Source organism: Hyperolius riggenbachi, chromosome 10, assembly GCF_040937935.1.
Source record: "Hyperolius riggenbachi isolate aHypRig1 chromosome 10, aHypRig1.pri, whole genome shotgun sequence".
NCBI classification, from domain to species: domain Eukaryota; kingdom Metazoa; phylum Chordata; class Amphibia; order Anura; family Hyperoliidae; genus Hyperolius; species Hyperolius riggenbachi.
Window position 1 is genome coordinate 45,350,326 of NC_090655.1, and position 19,646 is coordinate 45,369,971.

At 43.0% G+C, this 19,646-nt stretch overlaps 1 protein-coding gene across 2 annotated transcripts; it reads right to left on the reverse strand.

The window, feature by feature from the left end:
- Positions 1-2,221: 2,221 nt before the first annotated feature.
- LOC137535939 (trypsin-like) lies at positions 2,222-17,981 on the reverse strand. Of its 2 annotated transcripts, none has more exons than XM_068257834.1 (5): positions 17,900-17,981; positions 6,188-6,338; positions 3,776-4,029; positions 2,662-2,798; positions 2,222-2,377 (listed from the first exon to the last, which is right to left on the reverse strand). In XM_068257834.1, the coding sequence occupies exons 1-5, from the start codon at positions 17,922-17,924 to the stop codon at positions 2,228-2,230; spliced, it is 717 nt and encodes a 238-aa protein (XP_068113935.1). In that variant the 5' UTR covers positions 17,925-17,981; the 3' UTR covers positions 2,222-2,227. The 2 variants fall into 2 exon arrangements, with proteins under 2 accessions (XP_068113935.1, XP_068113934.1); XM_068257833.1 differs by lacking the exon at positions 17,900-17,981 and adding an exon at positions 6,451-6,711.
- Between the last annotated feature and the right edge of the window lie 1,665 nt (positions 17,982-19,646).

A 19,646-nucleotide genomic window follows, 5' to 3' on the forward strand; every position in this document is an offset into this window, starting at 1 on the left:
TGAGTGCAACGAACACTTCCTCCTTCAACCAGCTAACCAATATGACCAGATCAATGGGATCGATCTAAAAAAATGTATTAATTCCATTAATCTGATTGAATTGGTTTGTGGGAATTTGGCTGTTAACGGTCATAAGTGATCATATCTGCAGTGATCAGAAGAGATTGATGGCTCACGGGATTTTTTTTGCTAATTAGGCCACTGCAGGTATAAGGCTTCGCTGCAGGGCCGTACAACTCAGCACACAAGTGATCCCCCCTCCCCTTTCTGCCCACCAACAGAGCTTTCTGTTGGTGGGCAGTGATCGCTCCCAGGATGTTTATTTCTTTTTTTGGTAATATTTATTTTATTTTTTTTAAATAAATGTGGCTTTTTTTTCCTTTACTTTTACTACATCTGCTCCCTCCATCCCCCCGCCAACCTTTGAAAGCCTATGACAGCCGATCACTCTAGTGGGTCCAGAGGGGACAGCCATGTCACATGGCTGTCCCCAGTACAGCTCAGCGTTGCCTTAGATCGCAGAGCTGTACATTGTTAATAGACGGCGGTTTCGATGTCTACAAGCCTCCGAATGGCGATCGTCACTGGGAGACTGATGGTGGAGCAGAGCTCCGTCATTCAAGTGGAGATGCGCATGCATTAGTGCGCACGATCTACTGCAAATCACACCCCCAGGACTGTACGGCGATCGGCGTTAGGCAGTCCTGGGGCTGCCGCCGCATCCACGTCGATTGGCGTGGAGCAGTCTTTAAATGGTTAATGGCTACCTTAACTCTAACTATGAAACACTAATTCCAGTCCAGATACCACACCACTCTGCTCCCCCTTGCTCACATTCATTCAGACAGGACTTCTCATAAGCTTATCCCCTCAGTTGGAATTCTCTTTCAAAACCAGTTTGTCACTCTTGAACCCTTGAGACTTTAAAGTTCATCACTAAAATTGAGCTTTTTAAAATAAGATTATAATCTGCCCTGGGTTATTCCATCCAGCTGGTGATTAAGCAAGCTCTGTTTCATGCAAAATATTAAAAGGAAAAACAAAGCCTATAAAAAAATAGCTTACTGATGAGTCTTACTATCTGTTTCCTCCGTATCCTTTTACAGTGTAAGCTCACAAAGGCAGGGTTCTCTCCCCTATAGTTCCTTGTACCTGCTGTATGTTTCGTGTATTATCACTAGCATCATCACTTTAACGTCATTTCCCACATCTGTGTTATGCACTTATGTTTAGTATTTTGTACATAAACACAGAACAGAACAGAATACAGATTTGTTTCTAGAGAAGTTTAGATTTTGTTCAGCACCCGTTTCCACTATATGCATGCAAATTTGCATGCCATTTTTGCATTAATATGCAAATTTGTGTACAACAAATCCGCATGAATTTGCATCTAGTGGAAACAGGCCCTAAAATAACTGATCTGATCTGAAAAGTGTTCATGCCATTGGCCACTGGGTGGGATAAAAACCAGCCGTGGTGCAAATGTGCTCTTCAAAATATTCTCCAGATATTTACGCAACACTGTTTAGCAAACCCTGTGGTTTCCCCAGTAACACTGAATAAGTACTAAAGGACAACTGAGGTGACATGTGACACGATGAGATAGACATGTATATGTACAGTGCCAAACACACAAATAACTAGGCTGTGTTCCTTTTTTTTTTCTCTGCCTGAAAGAGTTAAATATCAGGTATGAAAGTGACAGTTTCTGTCTGGGTCGGGACTGGGTCAGACTATAGCATAACCCTCACTGATAAGTAATTACAGCCATAAAACACTTTCTTGACAGCAAATGGCTTCTGAGAGCAAGAAAGAGATAAATGTGGTCAATAATTCATAGATTTTAGCTCTGGCATACTTCAATGAAGGTGTCATTGAGCAGAGACAATGAAACAGTAAAAACTTAAAAACAAATTTTAAATATAAAATAAAACTGTGGGATATCTAAAAAAGTCATTTTAAGGAGAAGGAGGATAGATACAATTGTTTTTCTCATCAGTTTATTTTTACCTTGGATGTCCTTAAAGGCCTCTATATAAGCCCTCTGTCAATTAACAGGTTGTGGGTGTTTCAGTATTTAATCTACTGTAGGTGGGCCCATTGCATATCACTAAAGGTGGTGAAATGATAACAAAACAATCAGTTGAGTTGGTGATGTTTATTTTAAGATCCACAAGCTGTGAGACACATACTAAAAAATCAGAATATACGAGTAGACTGAGGTTTAGTTGGCAGCCACAGTGCTGGAGATCCAGGAGTTGTAGTTGGAGACCCTGGTGTAGACACCAGGGTAGTTCCTCAGAGCACAACCGTATCCCCAGGAGACAATACCTTGGAGCTGTCCATTGCAGACCACGGGTCCACCAGAGTCACCCTAAGAAGAAGAAAATCACTGGTAAAACATCCATACAAACATTTGTTGTATATTAATGTCTGTCATTTCATTGTTTAAAATATTAAAGCTATACACAGATGATACACTTTTGTCAAGTGCGACAGTTTGTTGTGAAAACCTAGTATGGGCACAGGCGTTCACTGGCATAACTGGCCTCCCCATCACCATACTCTTATATTAGACCCCACTGATGTCTACTGTACTTCCATGGAGACTCACTTTACATGTAGCTATATACCAATGCATTGAGTAATGGCCATTACCTGGCAGGAATCCTTGCCGCCCTCTAGGTAGCCAACACAGATCATGTTGCCGGTGATCTCACCAGGATAGGCATTGGAACACTGGGCTGAAGTCAGAATTGGAGCGTCCACACACTGGAGCAGGCTGGGCATGTTAGCTAGAAATAACATCACATTTCAGTTAGAACTATACGTATTAATTTGCCATCAGTTACGAAGCACTATAATATCAGCATGACATTAAAATGGATAGGAGCGTTCACACACTGCAGAAGTTTAGGGTCATTGGCTGGAGTAACATGAAGGAGATAAAAAGAGATTGGATTAAAAAAAAAAGAAAATAGATTTTTATTTTTAATCTACTAAAAGGTTGCTGTTTTATACACACTAAATGTTATGGTCAGTTATTCCTTGAGGACTCGTTCAGCTCACCATGAGCTTTGAGTGCTATAGTGGAAAAGTGCTTCAGAAATGGTAGTTCATTTTGTATCTTACCAATGGGATGAGCAGTGGGATGTAACAGCATGATCCTACATGATTAAATAGGTGACTCCCAACTGACTTGGGATAACTTGGGAAATTTTCAGTACTCGGAGGGATGGTCCATTCAGGTTTTCAGTATCCCCCCCAAAAAACATGTTTAAGATTTCCTATACTGGATAAATAGTGTTCCCATCTTTTCAGTGCCGTCTATAATGTGTTCCAGCTTTCCAATGCACTTTGTATTGTAAACTTTCCATAGCCCATAAAGTGTGTCCTAGCATTCTAATATCCCTCATAATGCATCTTGGCTTTCCAGTGCCACTTGACTAGTGTCCCAATTGCCTGGTGCCCCTCTATAAGGTATCCCTGCTTCTCAGTTTGCCCTAAATTGCACCTATGCAGTATGTGCCAGCATTGTAGTGCCACTTGCATTATGTCCCAGTTTTCCAGTGCCACCTAAAGAGTGTCTAAGCTTTCCAGTGTCCTCAGTATTGTGCCCTCAGCTTTTCAGTGAAATATAACAACAGAATTAACAGGTGCCTTCTTTCACTCAAAGACAAACCTTTTTAGACCCTGACAAAATCACGTTAAGTTTAGGAGTAGCTTATGTTTACTGTATGTAATGGTAGATGTCCAACTTGTCTTGACTTACTTCCACTGCTCAGAGTGTTGCCCCATCCAGAGATCAGACAGCTTGTGCCGGCCGCAGAAGTGGCAGAGGCGATACCAATAGCTTTAACGTAAGAGTTGATGGTGGCAGCAGAGGCCAGCTTGATCAGCCAGATGTCGTTGTCCAAGGTTCTGGAGTTGTAGCTGGCATGTCTGATGGACTTGGCAGAGTTAATGAACTGCTCAGTGCCCTCAGTGGTAGCAATGTTGTGCTCTCCCAGTCTGACCTGGACACTCCTGTATGCAGAAAAACAAAAGAGGGGTCTGTGGGTTATGAATCTTCCAAAATGCAAATGACTGTTTTCTTAGAAGGTATTTCTCTAAAAATGATCTTAAGAATCTTTTCAGTCAAAATATAGCTTACCTGTTGAAAGCAAGTACAAACATGAGTTACATTAATCTCCTGTGAAAACGAGAACATGGGGTCCCTATCCCAACATTTACCAAGTGAACAAGGAAGCTTTGCTATGGGAACATACATCTGTGTAATCATGCAGAGCTAATGCTGCCTGCATGTGATGCAGCATCACCCGCACCACGAGCATCAGGATCCCGGGCTGGCGATCTCTGTGTACTAGCGGTTATACTCCGAATGGGAGCGGTTTATCGGTAGCCGGAGCCCTGTACACTTATTGAGACTACACAAACTGCACAACAACGGCAGCGCTTGTGGAACCGCCATTTATTAGGAGGAACATGTGATACATGGTGAGACCCATCAATACAGGGGCTTGTTTATAATATGCAGGAGCAATATAGCAAGTTGTCCTGCTTCTATTACATTGGAACTTTCATACTTGTTGATTAATGTTGAACCTGTTTCACAAGAGGAGGCCCACGTATCACAATGGACCTTGTGGCACAGATGTGTGGGTGATGAATGCGCGGACGTATGTGGAGTGTTACAATGTTATTCTCTGGTCAGAGATAAATTGAATCACTATCATTTTGCATAATAGCTATTGCTTGCAGGCTACGTTATAGCTAGAATCTGACAGCACAAATAATGTGCAATAACATTACTGAATGCTCTCCAGGGCACCATGCTCTTAATAGCAGATACAGGGGCTCATATTATGGAGCCCCTATAATGTTCTGCACCTCGCTTTCTATATATTTTTCTATATATTTTTATATGTATTTCTCTCTATATAGAGAGAGAGATTGTACTCACAACCCTATACACAATTTAGCAAGCACAAAACTACATCACACTAAGATAATATTGGAAAGGGGAATCTATTGGCCCATCTACTATTTGTTTATGTGTTTTAGATCAAAATGGTCATTGTTTATGCAGGGTAGTGTTCGTGTATGCCCTATTTTTTCCTTATATACATGCCACTATATATTATGATGACATGAGGGACCCAGATATCTAGAGATAGTGTTAAAGAATGTGACATATTGTATTCCAATTGTTTTTGATATATATCCACCATTGATGGCTCATTTATGCTGATTGATGGCTCATTTATGCTGATTATGTTTTTGGCTGGTTTACATATGGGTTTTGTATTTTGTTTGTATTTCAGTTGTTTCTGCTTGTATATGTTTTTCTTGCCTGAGGAAGCGGGCTTGGGACCCGCGAAACGCGTTGCAAATTTTTATTGGCAGTATTCATCAAATTAACAATTTTTGTATTATATGCAAATTAGTACTGGTGATTCTTATGGGGTGTGTGAGCCCACCTTTACCACCCACATATTTTATTGAATTTTATTTGGTAGTACTTTTATTCTATTGGCGCCTCTGTAAATTATACTACGTTATAGCTATGTATTCTTCTATTGTCATTTAGTTTTAACGCGATAGGAAGATATTTTGTATTTGGAGGGATAGTGTTTTAGACATAATTCATATCTTTAATAAAGTGTATTATTGGTAAACTTTTGGTGGCCATGTGACCTACAATTCTTGTACATTAATCATCCCTCCATAATAAAAGCCAATGGGGAGTAACTTGTGAAATGTGCAAGAAAAAAGCTAACGGTCCACAGAGAGAGAACTAATGGTTTGCCATTTTGCCTCATGCAAATGAATGAAGCTTCTGATTGTTACTTCAGGCAAGGTGTGAGAGTTCTGCAGAATCAAACAGATCTAGCAAATTTCAAGTTGATTTTTCTACTCTCCATTTACTGATATTGGGTGGGTGGCAAAAGTTTACCCCCCTCTCCCTGTGTCATATCAGAGTGTGGTGAAGATTTCACACTTCTATCAATGATATGACCCTGTTAGCAATTGGAAACTTTGTCACTTAATGGCAGGCAGTTTTTAAATAATCCAGTGCAATATAGGTCGACCACTTAAGTTTTCCAGTGTTTTTATGTTTGTTTATTATATCTTCCAACCATTCATTAGTAAAAACACTTCTTGTTGGAAAATGTGTACTTACGCCTTGTAGCAGTGAGCAGCAGAGACCACCCACAGGCTGTTGATCAGAGAACCCCCGCAGAAGTGGTACCCAGAGTTCAGGGAAACCTGGTAGGGGACAGCGTTTTTGCCACAGGTGTAACCTCCGACAATCTTGTCGTCATCCAAAGCAGCTGAAAAAGATGGTGTACACTTAACAGAATGTATCTGACCATACTACATATTAAAGACATCCCCACTCTAACCCCAATAAAGGCATTTCCTAAAAAGGCCCATATGTCTCACCAGCTGCTCCAAGGAGCACACAGATCAGAAGGAGCTTCATGGTGTTGATTTGAGCAGTGAGTGACTTTTTCGGGTTGAAATGTTGGTATTTATACGGTTTTCTGGGAGCCAACCACCTGGACTCTCTTCGGATTAGTCAATAAAACACTCTAGTTAATGTATATACGGTCTTATCTATGCATTTAGTAACTTAACAGCAACCTCCGGGGTTAACTTTAGAAATTTCTATTTATGTTACATTAGCACCTGTTCTTCATTTTTGATATATTATTTGAGAGTGAATGAAACATTAGCAATTGATTTGGCAGTTAAGATTATGGAAACAGACAGTTTACCCCCTTTCCCTACCAACACTCAATGTATAGGGAATCATGGAATTTAGAAATCAAGCTTCATAAGCTTTTTTGAATCCATGGAAATCAGAATCAGAATCAGAATCAGTTGAGTTCCAAGTTGAATAGGACTGTAGCTTTGGAATTACTGAGACTGCAATGCAATTTTTATTTTCAGTGCCAGTCTAATTTGCCTTGGCTTCAGCACTGGAGCATAGCAGAATGATGAGCCTGGACAGCATGGGGCTCCCCATCCTGAGCTATACCAGCCTACTTGGTACATGACATAGGTGATGGTAGTCTGTCCCTCTATTCATAGCCAAATCTATATCAAGAGCAAAGGGCTCATCCTCACCTCTAGAGGTTGGGTAAGCTACCTCCATACCTGCTTTTGTAGGCACTGTAGGAGGGGCTTTTTGCTACCAATAAGATCAAAGTGGTTCTCAGACACTGCTCCCCCAGGTTAAATATGTACGGGAATACTTATATACCCCTTTTCCATTCCTACACATTTTACATTTAAAAAATGCCACATAGGTTAAAAATAATTGTGTTATTCTAAATAAACCAATAAACTGTACGTTGAATTAATTATCCTACTTTAATATCCCCCTAAGAGTCCCTACAATGCTAGAAAATTTGCCACTGCTGAGCCATTGTCCTTTGAAAAGATTTGAGATTTTTGAAAGTGAACTAGGGAGCCCAATGAAAGCCTATGGGGGATTTTACCACTTTTGCACCCCTGTAACTATGGTTTGCAGAGATGTAGGGAACCCAACTTTGGAGTAAAAGTATAACAATATGCCTTCTACCTGCATGAGACATGTCGTGAGATTCAGACGTTGCTAACGGCCATGGCTGCGATTTATGTTCGTCAGAATCTCCACCATTGACAGTGCCCAAATAAACAGGTTTTTGTGACCCTAGACTATGACCTCTTTGGCCTAAGGGCCCGAAACACACCAGTCATGATCCCCCTAAGAGTCCCTACAATGCTAGAAAATTTGCCACTGCTGAGCCATCGCCCTTTGAAAAGATTTGAGATTTTTGAAAGTGAAATAGGGAGCCTAATGGAAGCCTATGGCAGAATTCAGCACTTTTCCACTCCTATAATTCTGGTTGGTTTTCATCATCCGCCGACTATAGCAGTTAATAGCAAAGGTCCCTTACATCCTAGCAACACCAAATTTGCAGGATATGTTAAAAAGATAGCAGGAAACAATATTTAACGGACTTCCAAGGCCACAAATGTGAAAAAAGTTAAATACCTTTTCATAATCCAGATCCATGTAGGACGCCATCCGCACCCTCCCGTTCATTCCCCCATAGCTCCCGCAGTAATACCGGTCCCAGTCGGGTCCCGACCCTCCAAACGGGTCAGGTTCTCATTCCCCCCTCAATATGGCCACCACAGATTGCCGCTACCGTGCAGTCCGCTTAGGCGCGATTGCAGCTGCGGAGCTCTAGGCCCTCCTCCCGCCGCGTCATCAATATGCGTGCATACATCGGACGCATCAGGAGGAGGTCCTAGAGCTGCGCAGCCGCAATCATGTCTATGCGGACTGCACAGCCACGGCAATCTGTGGTGGCCATATTGAGGGGGGAATGAGAACCCAACCCGTTCAGAGGGGTCGGGACTCGACCGGGGCCGTTATTAGTGTGGGAACCATGGGGGAATGAAAGGGAGGGCGCAGACGGCGTCCTCAATGGATCTGGATTATGAAAAGGTATTTAACTTTTTTCACATTTGTGGCCTCGGAAGTCCTTTACATTTTTTTTTTAATATTATTTTTATGTGCTGTGTGTGGGAAATCTGAAAAAAAATGGCGTGGGGTCCACCCTCCCGAGCCTCTGTAACCCCTTGTCCCCCATGCAGGCTGATATAGCCAGAATGTGGAGCCCCGGCCGACTGGGGCTTCGCACCCTGAGCTATACCAGCCCGCATGGTCCATGGTATGGAGGGGCTCAGGGGGGAGGTGCAGCCAAGCCTTCCCCTCCCCCCCCCCAGGAGCCCTTGTCCAATCCATGGACAAGGGGCTCTTCCCCACCTCCGGTGCCCCAGGAGGAGGTGGGGGCGACGACTCCCGGGGGGGGGGTTCATGGTGGCATCTGGGAGTCCCCTTTAAGAAGGGGACCACAGATGCCCACCCCCTAACAGGAGAAATGAGTATAGGGGTACACCGTACCCCTTACCCATTTCCACAAAGGGTTAAAAGAAATAAAAACACAACCACGAGAAAAGTATTTTGTTATTCTAAATTAACCATAAATACTTACCTGTACCTTTAAAAAAAATTCCCACGCCAATACGTCATTGGCACCAATGACAAAGTTAGTGGGAGATGGAAGGTCCTCAAAAATTATTTTCAGGTACTTGGATATAAACTTAAAGCAAGGACCTCCAAGATGGTGTTCTCTGAAATACTGCCAGTGCCACGTGCTACATCTGAGAGACAGAGGGAGCTTAGGGAGTTAAATAAGTGGCTGAGAAATTGGTGTAGGAAGGAGGGGTTTGGGTTCCTAAGGAGAACTGGGCAGACTTTGCAGTCAGCTACAAGTTCTACAGCAGGGATGGGCTGCACCTTAATGGGGAGGGTGCAGCTGCATTGGGGGAGAAGATGGTTAAACGGTTGGAGGAGATTTTAAACTAGGATTTGGGGGGAGGCGGGACGATAAAGTCTCAATATGTAGACAAGATAAGGTAAAAAGACAGTGGGAGCCTAACATTATGGGGGGGGGGGGGGTGGAGAGTGGGGTGGGGACAGTGTAAAGATTAGGGAGGTTGGTAAAACTTCAAGTAGCCCATTTCATGTAAACAAAATTGGTAAATGTGGTGGTAAAATTATAAAGTGCATGGTAACCAATGCTCGGAGCCTTGCAAATAAAATAAACGAACTAGAGTTCATTCTGAATGACAAAGGCTATGACATTGTGGGAATAACCGAGACATGGATGGATGAAAGCCATGACTGGATAGCTAATTTAGAGGGATACAATGTGTTTAGGAAGGATAGAACAGGGAAAAAGGGTGGAGGGGTTTGTCTCTTTGTTAAGAATTATTTTACAGCTGTCCTAAATGATGAGATGGAGGAAGATTGCGAAGAGGTGGAGTCCGTTTGGGTAAATGTTCATGGTGGAAATAAAAGTTGCCAATTACTTATTGGGGTATTCTACAGGCCACCTCATATTAATGAAGCAGCAGAACTGTGATTACTACAGCAGATTGAAAAAGCTTCAAGTAAAAATGAGGTCATAGCTATGGGCGACTTCAACTTTCCAGACATTGACTGGGGTATTGAGGCTACCCATTCTGGTAAAAGCAGCAGATTTCTGGCATCACTACAGGACAATTACTTGACTCAAATGGTAATGGAACCAACTAGGGGGAATGCGTTACTGGATCTGATCATTTCTAATAGACCAGATAATGTATCAAATGTGCAGGTTCAAGAACATTTGGGAAATAGTGATCACAACATGATAACGTTTGATCTGGTAACTGATAGGCCACGGGGCAGTGGGACCACTAAAACTATGAATTTTAGAAAAGCAAAGTTCAATCAACTTAGGCAGGCACTAAGTTTGGTGAACTGGGATAATGTACTACAAGGGGAGGACACTGAAGGGAAATGGCAAGCTTTTAAACTTATTCTCAATCAATATTGTAGTATGTATATCCCATATGGAAACCAAATGTCTAGAAATAAAAAAAGGCCTCTATGGATGAATAGAAAGGTTAGAGATAAAATGAAGAGGAAAAAGAATGCCTATAAGGTCCTAAAACAGGAGGGGACCGAGGCTGCACTAAGCAGCAATTATAAGGAGTGCAATAAAAATTGTAAAAAATAAATTAGGCTGGCAAAGATCGCAGCTGAAAATCAAATCGCTAGGGATATCAAATCTAACCCAAAAAAGTTTTACAAGTACATCAACTCTAAAAAAAGAAAGGTTGGATGGTTGAAAGGTTGAAGAAATGGTGGATGACCAAGATAAGGCAGAGTTATTAACCTCCTTGGCGGTAATCCCGAGCTGAGCTCGGGGTATGCCGCCGGAGGTCGCCGCTCAGGCCCTGCTGGGCCGATTTGAGTTCTGAAAAAAGCAGCACACGCAGCCGGCACTTTGCCAGCCGCGTGTGCTGCCCAATCGCCGCCGCTCCGCGGCGATCCGCCGCGTGCAGCGGCGAAAGAGGGTCCCCCCAGCCGCCCGAGCCCAGCGCAGCCGGAACAAACAGTTCCGGCCGGCGCTAGGGGCTGGATCGGGCGGCTCTGACGTCAGGACGTCGACTGACGTCCATGACGTCACTCCGCTCGTCGCCATGGCGACGAGGAAAGCGAAACAAGATAGGCCGCTCATTGCGGCCTATCTTGTTACTTTCGATTGCCGGAGGCGATCGAAAGTACGCTTCCGGAGCGCCCTCTAGTGGGCTTTCATGCAGCCAACTTTCAGTTGGCTGCATGAAATATTTTTTTTTTAATTTAAAAAAAACCCTCCCGCAGCCTCCCTGGCAAAATAAATAAACCGCCAGGGAGGTTAAATGCTTTCTTTGCTTCTGTCTTCACAAAGGAAAGAAACAGCACTGTTGCAAATTACAGATGCAGAAGAGTCTCAATCTTCCAACTGTAATATTAAATACTTAACGCAGGAAGAAGTGAAGGCAAGACTAAATAAATTAAAAATAGACAAGGCACCTGGCCCGGATGGCATGCATCCCCGGGTCCTAAGGGAATTAAGTTCAGTTATAGATAAACCCCTTTATCTTATCTTTTGTGACTCTCTTTCAACTGGCAGAGTCCCAGTGGATTGGCGTACAGCCCACGTTTTCCCATTATTTAACCTCCTTGCCGTTCTGATTCTTTCCAGATTTTAGGGTCTAAAAGCGGTGCAATTTTTTTCCACTCTTTCAGACCCTAAAACCTGAAAAAAATCATTCTGGCAGGGAGATCTGCAGCAAAATAAAAAAAAAATTACCATTCTGGGCTCCTGTGCTGCAGTTTTCTCTTTGCCCACAAGATGGCGCTAATATACATATAAACGAACTTCTCTATATTTCTCTAATATAGAGAAGTTCGTTTTCAATATTAGCCCCGCCCCCGATGACGTCACGCTGCCACCACCGCTCTGCTGCCACCACCACGGCTGCGCTGCTCCAACTGGCTGCTGGGTCCCCGGAAGAATAGCGGGGACATGGGGGATCCCGGCGGCCAGGAAAAGACCCCACACTGCCGGGGAGAGAGGCTGGAGTCCCGCTGCGCAGCGAGATCGCGTGCGGGACTCCACAACTAAAGGTAAAGCTCTGCAATGCCTACCCCGACCTGAGCTCAGGATCACCGCTAATAGCTTCTTTTTTCTACCCCGAGCTCAGGTCGGGAAAACCGGCAAGGAGGTTAAGAAGGGCAAAAAATCAGATTCAGGAAATTATAGACCTGTAAGCTTAACATCAGTTGTATGCAAACTATTTGAGGGGTTTCTAAGAGATACTATACATGCCTTCATAGTAGACAATAATCTTATTTCTCAGCATCAACATGGGTTTACTAAAGACAGGTCCTGTTTGACTAACATGCTCAGCTTTTATGAGGTAGAGATCGCTAATGTGGATATTGGGAATGCTGTAGATGTGATATACTTGGACTTTGCAAAGGCCTTCGACACTGTTCCCCACAAAAGTCTGGTGCAAAAGTTGAGGATGCAAGGACTGGGGAAGAGTCTGTGTGCATAGATAGGGAACTGGCTAATGGACAGAAAACAAAAAGTTGTGGTCAATGGATCATACTCAAAATGGGAGACTGTTAGCAGTGGGGTCCCACAGGGGTCTGTACTGGGTCCAGTGCTCTTTTATTTATTTATTTATTTATTGTATTTATAAAGCGCCAACATATTACGCAGCGCTGCTCTTCAATTTATTTATTAATGACCTAGTAGATGCAGTAGTGAGCAATGTTGCTATTTTTGCAGATGATACAAAATTGTGCAGAATCATCAACTCTCAGGAAGATAGTGTCATATTGCAACAGGATCTGGATAGGATGGTTATATGGGACACATACATGGCAGATGAAATTCAATGTTGAAAAATGTAAACTCATGCATTTTGGTCGTACCAATGGTCTAGCACCATACAAAATAAATGGGATACAGTTGGGGACGTCAAACTTGGAGAAGGACGTAGGAGTACTCTTCGACAACAAGTTAAATAATCGTACTCAATGCCAAGCCGCTGCAGCTAAAGCTAACAAAATTTTGGGATGCATTGAAAGGGAAATAAAAACCCGAGATGCTAGCATAATATTGCCCCTGTTTAACTCTAGTAAGGCCACATCTGGAATTTGGAATTCAGTTCTGGGCACCACATTACAAAAAAGATATTGCACTCCCCAGACAGACAGACCAGCTATACAATTTAAACTACACTCCTTTAATTCAACAGATTATAAAAGAACTCCAGGGATGGGAAAAATTAATCTTATCCTTATCAGGAAAGATACATCTGATCAAAATGTTCAGTGTAGCCAGGCTCCTATACCCCCTCCAGACAATACCCATTTTGTTAAAACATAAAGACATAGCTAGACTGGAATCAGCTTTTACAAAGTTTCTATGGAAATCGGGGAAACCCAGAATAGCCCTACTGAAATTAAAAGAAACTATCCCCCAATTGGGACTCAATTTTCCAGACATCCGTTCCTATAATCTTTCAGCGCTACTTAGACACATTAGGGATTGGGTGGGAGATACCTCTTTTTACACACCAACACAGCTGGAAAAAGAAATAGTGACCCCTTACTCCTTCCTGGGGATTCTCCATACCCCCTTAAGCAAATTAGCTAAACAAATAAAAAATAATATATTGATAAGAGTTACACTCATAACATGGAGGGAGTCTAGAAAGCGATTTAATCTTCAGATTTACCTCTCCCCACTAGCTCCTCTAAAAGGAAACCCTAGCTTCCCGCCCGGGGACATGCATGCAGTTTATGATCTGTGGGCAAACATGGGATTACACTCAGTGGGTGATTTTTTGGACAAAGAAGCTAAGGTCCTTGGCTGGGAAGAGGCCCTGTCGACTAAAGAAATCCTTTCAAACCACGGTTTTTACTATGGCCAAATGAGGGGATATATTATGCAAAGGTCAGGAGGAACAGGGGTGGTCAAATCACATGCAGGTTTTAGTAATTTAATAGGCAATTTAAAATATAAACAATCTCTGTCATGGATTTATACACAATTCAGGGAATCCCACCCAAAGAAGAAAAATCTTTTTCAACAAATTCATAGATGGGCTGACTTGTTTGAAATTCCTAAGGATAAAATGATAGATCTTCTAAAGGAGGGTTGGCTAGCAGTCAGAACAGCCATTGTGGGAGAGGAATGGAGGGAAATGTATTTTAAAACAGTGTATAGGGCATACATCCCCATAAAGGGTCCATATAGACATGCTGGACAAGACACATCGACGGTGTGCCCTAAATGTGGTGACTCAACACCTGACCTAAATCATATGCTGTGGCTTTGTTCTGCAATCCAGGGATTTTGGAAGGATGCTCTGGTCTTTTCTCGGGAGATCACCCGAAAAACAAGGGCAATAGATCCACTGTTTTGCCTTTTTCATATCATTGACGGGCCTCTGAATGAAGATAATCCTCAGATTACGAGATGGGAACATCTCCTACTCTTAGCAGCCAAAAAGGCAGTTATGAAAAAGTGGTTAGAACCTAAAGCACCTACAGTAGGGGATTTAAAACAAATTCTCACACATATTCTGCATCTGGAGAGACTGTCGATGGAAGTGATGAAGGCAACAACAGTTTCAAGGTTTTTCAAAACCTGGCAAACCTATATTGAGTGCTCATTCACGAGAAACCAAATTGTTAATCTAATGAAAACTTTTGAAGATACATCATGGTATCTAAAGGGCAAGATTGGGGGTCACCTGGGCCGTTTGGAAATATAAATCAATGAGAGGAACAGAAAAGGCTTTTGTTAAACATGTTAATACACTAGCACTACACTCTGTTAGGTTGAGGGGAAAGGGGGAGGAGAGGCAGGAGTTTGAAATTTTATTTTATTTTTATTTTTATTTTATTTTATTTTAATTAGGAGTTTAAATTTGCTTTTTCTTTGTAGAGAAAATAAAAATATCAACCGCAGTAGGCCTTAAGCTATAGAATCTGTACTATATTATGCTAGAAAGTTGTAATTATAATGTGACAGCAGGAAAAGACTCTATAGACAGGTTATGAAGCCCTCAACAAGCCGAGGGACCTGCCTATAATCGGTTTATAACACAGGTGCAAGACAATTTATGGAGTAAAAGATATATACCAGACATTTAAAATTGTAATCTTCATATTTATGCTATTTGAAGTGGATGTCTAATCTGTAAATCTATGATTGTTCTGACAATATTATAGAAGTTTTTGACTTGTATATTCCCCTTGCTGTCGCAAATAAAAAGAATTTAAAAGATATTGCAGTTTTAGAGCAGGTGCAAGACGAGCAACAAAATTGATACGTGGGATGGAAGGTTTTACTTATCAAGTACGGTTAGATAAACTGGGTTTATTTAGTCTAGAGAAAAGACGCCTTAGAGGGGATCTAATTAACATGTATAAATACATCAGAGGACAATATAATAGCTTGGTGGATGACTATAACTATATAACTAAGTAACTATGTAATATCCACAGTAAACGATCCAATAAACAATGTATCCTCTTATGTTGCGATCTTCAATTAAGTTGATTGAAGATCTCCAATGCTTCTCACATAGCAGAGAATGCGTCCTTCCGGACGCATAGCTGCCGGCTCCTGCTGTCTCTCCCCACCTCCTCACCTGTCACCCTCACCTAGCCTGGCACCCGGTGCACCCTTGAACACATTCAAAAATCACCTCAAACTAGATCACCTTCCCCCCTTAAATATTTACTACCAATACAAAGTGGTGTACACGTGAGAATTGGAATGAAAATCATACATAATTCCAAACATTTTTTGCAAATAAATAACTGCAAAGTGGGGTGTGCGTAATTGTTCAGCCCCTTTTGGTCTGAGTCCAGTCAGTTGCCCATAGACATTGCCTGATGAGTGCTAATGACTAAATAGAGTGCACCTGTGTGTAATCTAATGTCAGTACAAATACAGCTGCTCTGTGACAGCTCCAGAGGTTGTCTAAGAGAATATTGGGAGCAACAACACCATGAAGTCTAAAGAACACACCAGACAGGTCAGGGATAAGGTTATTGAGAAATGTAAAGCAGGCTTAGGCTACAAAAAGATTTCCAAAGCCTTGAACATCCCACGGAGCACTGTTCAAGCAATCATTTAAAAATGGAAGGAGTATGGCACAACTGTAAACCTACCAAGACAAGGCCAGCCACCTAAACTCACAGGCCAAACAAGGAGAGCACTGATCAGAAATGCAGTCAAGAGGCCCATGGTAACTCTGGAAGAGCTGCAGAGATCTACGGCTCAGGTGGGGGAATCTGTCCATTGGACAACTATTTGTCGTGCACTGCACAAAGTTGGCCATTATGGAAGAGTGGCAAGAAGAAAGCCATTGTTAACAGAAAAGCATAAGAAGTCCCGTTTGCAGTTTGCCACAAGCCATGTGGGGGACACAGCAAACATGTGAAAGAAGGCTCTCTGGTCAGATGAGACCAAAATGGAACTTTTTGGCTAAAATGCAAAACGCTATGTGTGGCGGAAAACTAACACTGCACATCACTCTGAACACACCATCCCCACTGTCAAATACGGTGGTGGCAGCATCATGCTTCTCTTCAGCAGGGACAGGGAAGCTGGTCAGAGTTGATGGGAAGATGGATGGAGCCAAATACAGGGCAATCTTGGAAGAAAACCTCTTGGAGTCTGCAAAAGACTTGAGACTGGGGTGGAGGTTCACCTTCCAGCAGGACAACGACCCTAAACATAAAGCCAGGGCAACAATGGAATGGTTTAAAACACAACATACCCATGTGTTAGAATGGCCCAGCCAAAGTCCAGTTCTAAATCCAATCGAGAATCTGTGGCAAGATCTGAAAACTGCTGTTCACAAACGCTGTCCATCTAATCTGACTGAGCTAGAGTTGTTTTGCAAAGAAGCTTGGCAAGGATTTCAGTCTCTAGATGTGCAAAGCTGGTAGAGACATACCCTAAAAGACTGGCAGCTGTAATTGCAGCAAAAGGTGGTTCTACAAAGTATTGACTCAGGGGGCTGAATAATTATGCACACACCACTTTGCAGTTATTTATTTGTAAAAAAATGTTTGGAATCATGTATGATTTTCATTCCACTTCTCACGTGTACACCACTTGGAATTCCAATAAAACTGATTCATGTTTGTGGCAGCTTAAATTGTTATTTACTGATATTGCTAGTAGTGGTGCTAATCCGGATTCCGGATATCCGAATTACACGGATAATCCGAATTTTTTCCACTATCCGACCTCGGATCTGGATTCCGGATATCTAGGCAAATCCTGAATGCGGTATCTGGATTCGCAACGGTATCCAGATAGGAATTCAGATATCCAGTCGGATATACGGATCCGGATACTGTAACCATGGAGATGATGTCTATGATGTCATTGAGCCAATCAAAGGGCTCCCAACAGAAGCCCTAGCAACCAATCACAGAGGGGAACCCTGGCCAGCCCCTCCTGTATATAAAGCGGCGGCCATTTTAAGGAACTCGTTCTTGCTTGTGACTGCTCACTGAGAGACATCTCCAGTGCTGTTTAGCTAAGCAAGTGCTTTCTACTGTGAGAAAACCTAGCATTTTTGCACATAAACACCTGTACTATACCACCCGTGATGCTCGGATGGAGGTTGTGATCAAGACCATTTTTCAGCTATCCGCCACGGGTATTCGTTGCTGTGGATCAATTTTCATTCACTAAAATCCGCTTCGCAAGACCGTGAATGAACATATTCACGCTCGTGAAAACGGCGCAGAACTCGTGGTTAGGTCGTGAATAGCAGAAGTAGGCGGAAGTGACTTCCCTGGGCCAATCAGAGGCCCCTAGCCAGGCCCTAGCAACCAATCACAGGAGGGGGGGCTATGCCCTCCCCTCCTGCATATAAAGCAGCAGCCATGATGGAAAAGCTCCATCCTTACTAGACTCTGGTACTAAGAGGATCATCTCCAGGCCATTGTTCCTTCAGCAAGCGCGTTTTCTGTGTCAAAATCCAGCGTTTTTACTCCTAACAGTGCTCTTATATTGTACTTGTCAGTTGTATTTAGGTAGCTAGCCAGTAAGTCAATGCTGTAGTCAGTGTAGTCAGAGTGTACTGGTGATTAGTGTGTTTAGTGCAGGCAGACAGGTTCAGAGGGCTCACTTGTATTCAGCTAGCCAGTCATACACTTCAGCTACTACTTACAGACAGTCACACTGCCACTGCCAGTGCTGGTCATTCATTAAGTTTCATGAGTGACATTGTGTACTGTGCTAACTGCTCACTGGTATTATTCATCTCATTTGTCTGTGGTACCCACCACTACCAGGGTCCACAAAAAACTATATCTTCTGCTGCCACTGCCAGCTATTACACCACTACAATAGCTGCCTACTCATCCTGCTGCTCCTGCTGTCTGTGGTACCCACCACCACCAGGGTCCACACAGAACTATATCTTCTGCTGCCACTGCCACCAGCTATTACGCCACTACAATAGCTGCATCTACTTCCTCCTGCTGCTGCTGCTGCTGTCTGTGGTACCCACCACCACCAGGGTCCACACAGAACTATATCTTCTGCTGCCACTGCCACCAGCTATTACGCCACTACAATAGCTGCATCTACCTACTCATCCTGCTGCTCCTGCTGTCTGTGGTACCCACACAGAACTATATCTTCTGCTGCCACTGCCACCAGCTATTACGCCACTACAATAGCTGCATCTACCTCCTCCTGCTGCTGCTGCTGTCTGTGGTACCCACCACCACCAGGGTCCACACAGAACTATATCTTCTGCTGCCACTGCCACCAGCTATTACGCCACTACAATAGCTGCATCTACCTACTCATCCTGCTGCTCCTGCTGGCTGTGGTGCCCACCACCACCAGGGTCCACACAGAACTATATCTTCTGCTGCCACTGCCACCATCTATTACGCCACTACAATAGCTGCATCTACCTTCTCATCCTGCTGCTGCTGTCTGTGGTACCCACCACCAGGGTCCACACTGAACTATATCTTCTGCTGCCACTGCCAGGCTGCCACTGCCACCAGCTATTACGCCACTACAATAGCCTGCCACTGCCACCAGCTATTACGCCACTACAATAGCCTGCCACTGCCACCAGCTATTACGCCACTACAATAGCTTTAATTTTTTGGAGATGTCTGAGCGGAAAACTGTGATGTCCCAGTTGTGCGGTTGGACTTTGGACACAATGTGGGCTGCACGACCGCTGTCTGGAACCTAGTCCTGATGTTAATTTACAGACTTTTTTTTTGTTTTGTTTTTTTTAACTCCCCACATAATAAATTAGTGTTTCCCTTTAAAAAAAAAAACATGATGCTAAATGCATCATTTACCTTCAAAAACATTTTGGAGCAATTTAAAGGCCACTTCCGGTTTTCTATCCGGATATCCGAATCCGACCGGATTTCTTGGATAATGGGTTCGGATATCCAATTCTATTCGGATACCAAAAAGTTTGGATTGGGATATCCAATCCGGATCCGGATATCTGAGTATCCGGATCCAAATCAATTCGGATTTTAAAATGGGGTATCCGAGCACCACTGATTGCTAGTAATATCGTTATTTAACCTCACGCCTAAATTAGCTCGCTACCTTTTCAAATGTATGCACAGTATGCAGCTTTGTCATTTGCACCCACCACTATGTATTATC

Coding starts and splice junctions, on each gene's coding strand:
- LOC137535939 (XM_068257833.1), bottom strand. CDS start 6,490: ATGAAGCTCCTTCTGATCTGTGTGCTCCTTGGAGCAGCTG. Junction 6,339..6,450: donor TGTGCTCCTTGGAGCAGCTG/GTGAGACATATG, acceptor CATCTTTTTCAG/CTGCTTTGGATGACGACAAG. Junction 4,030..6,187: donor GCTGCTCACTGCTACAAGGC/GTAAGTACACAT, acceptor TTCTGCATACAG/GAGTGTCCAGGTCAGACTGG.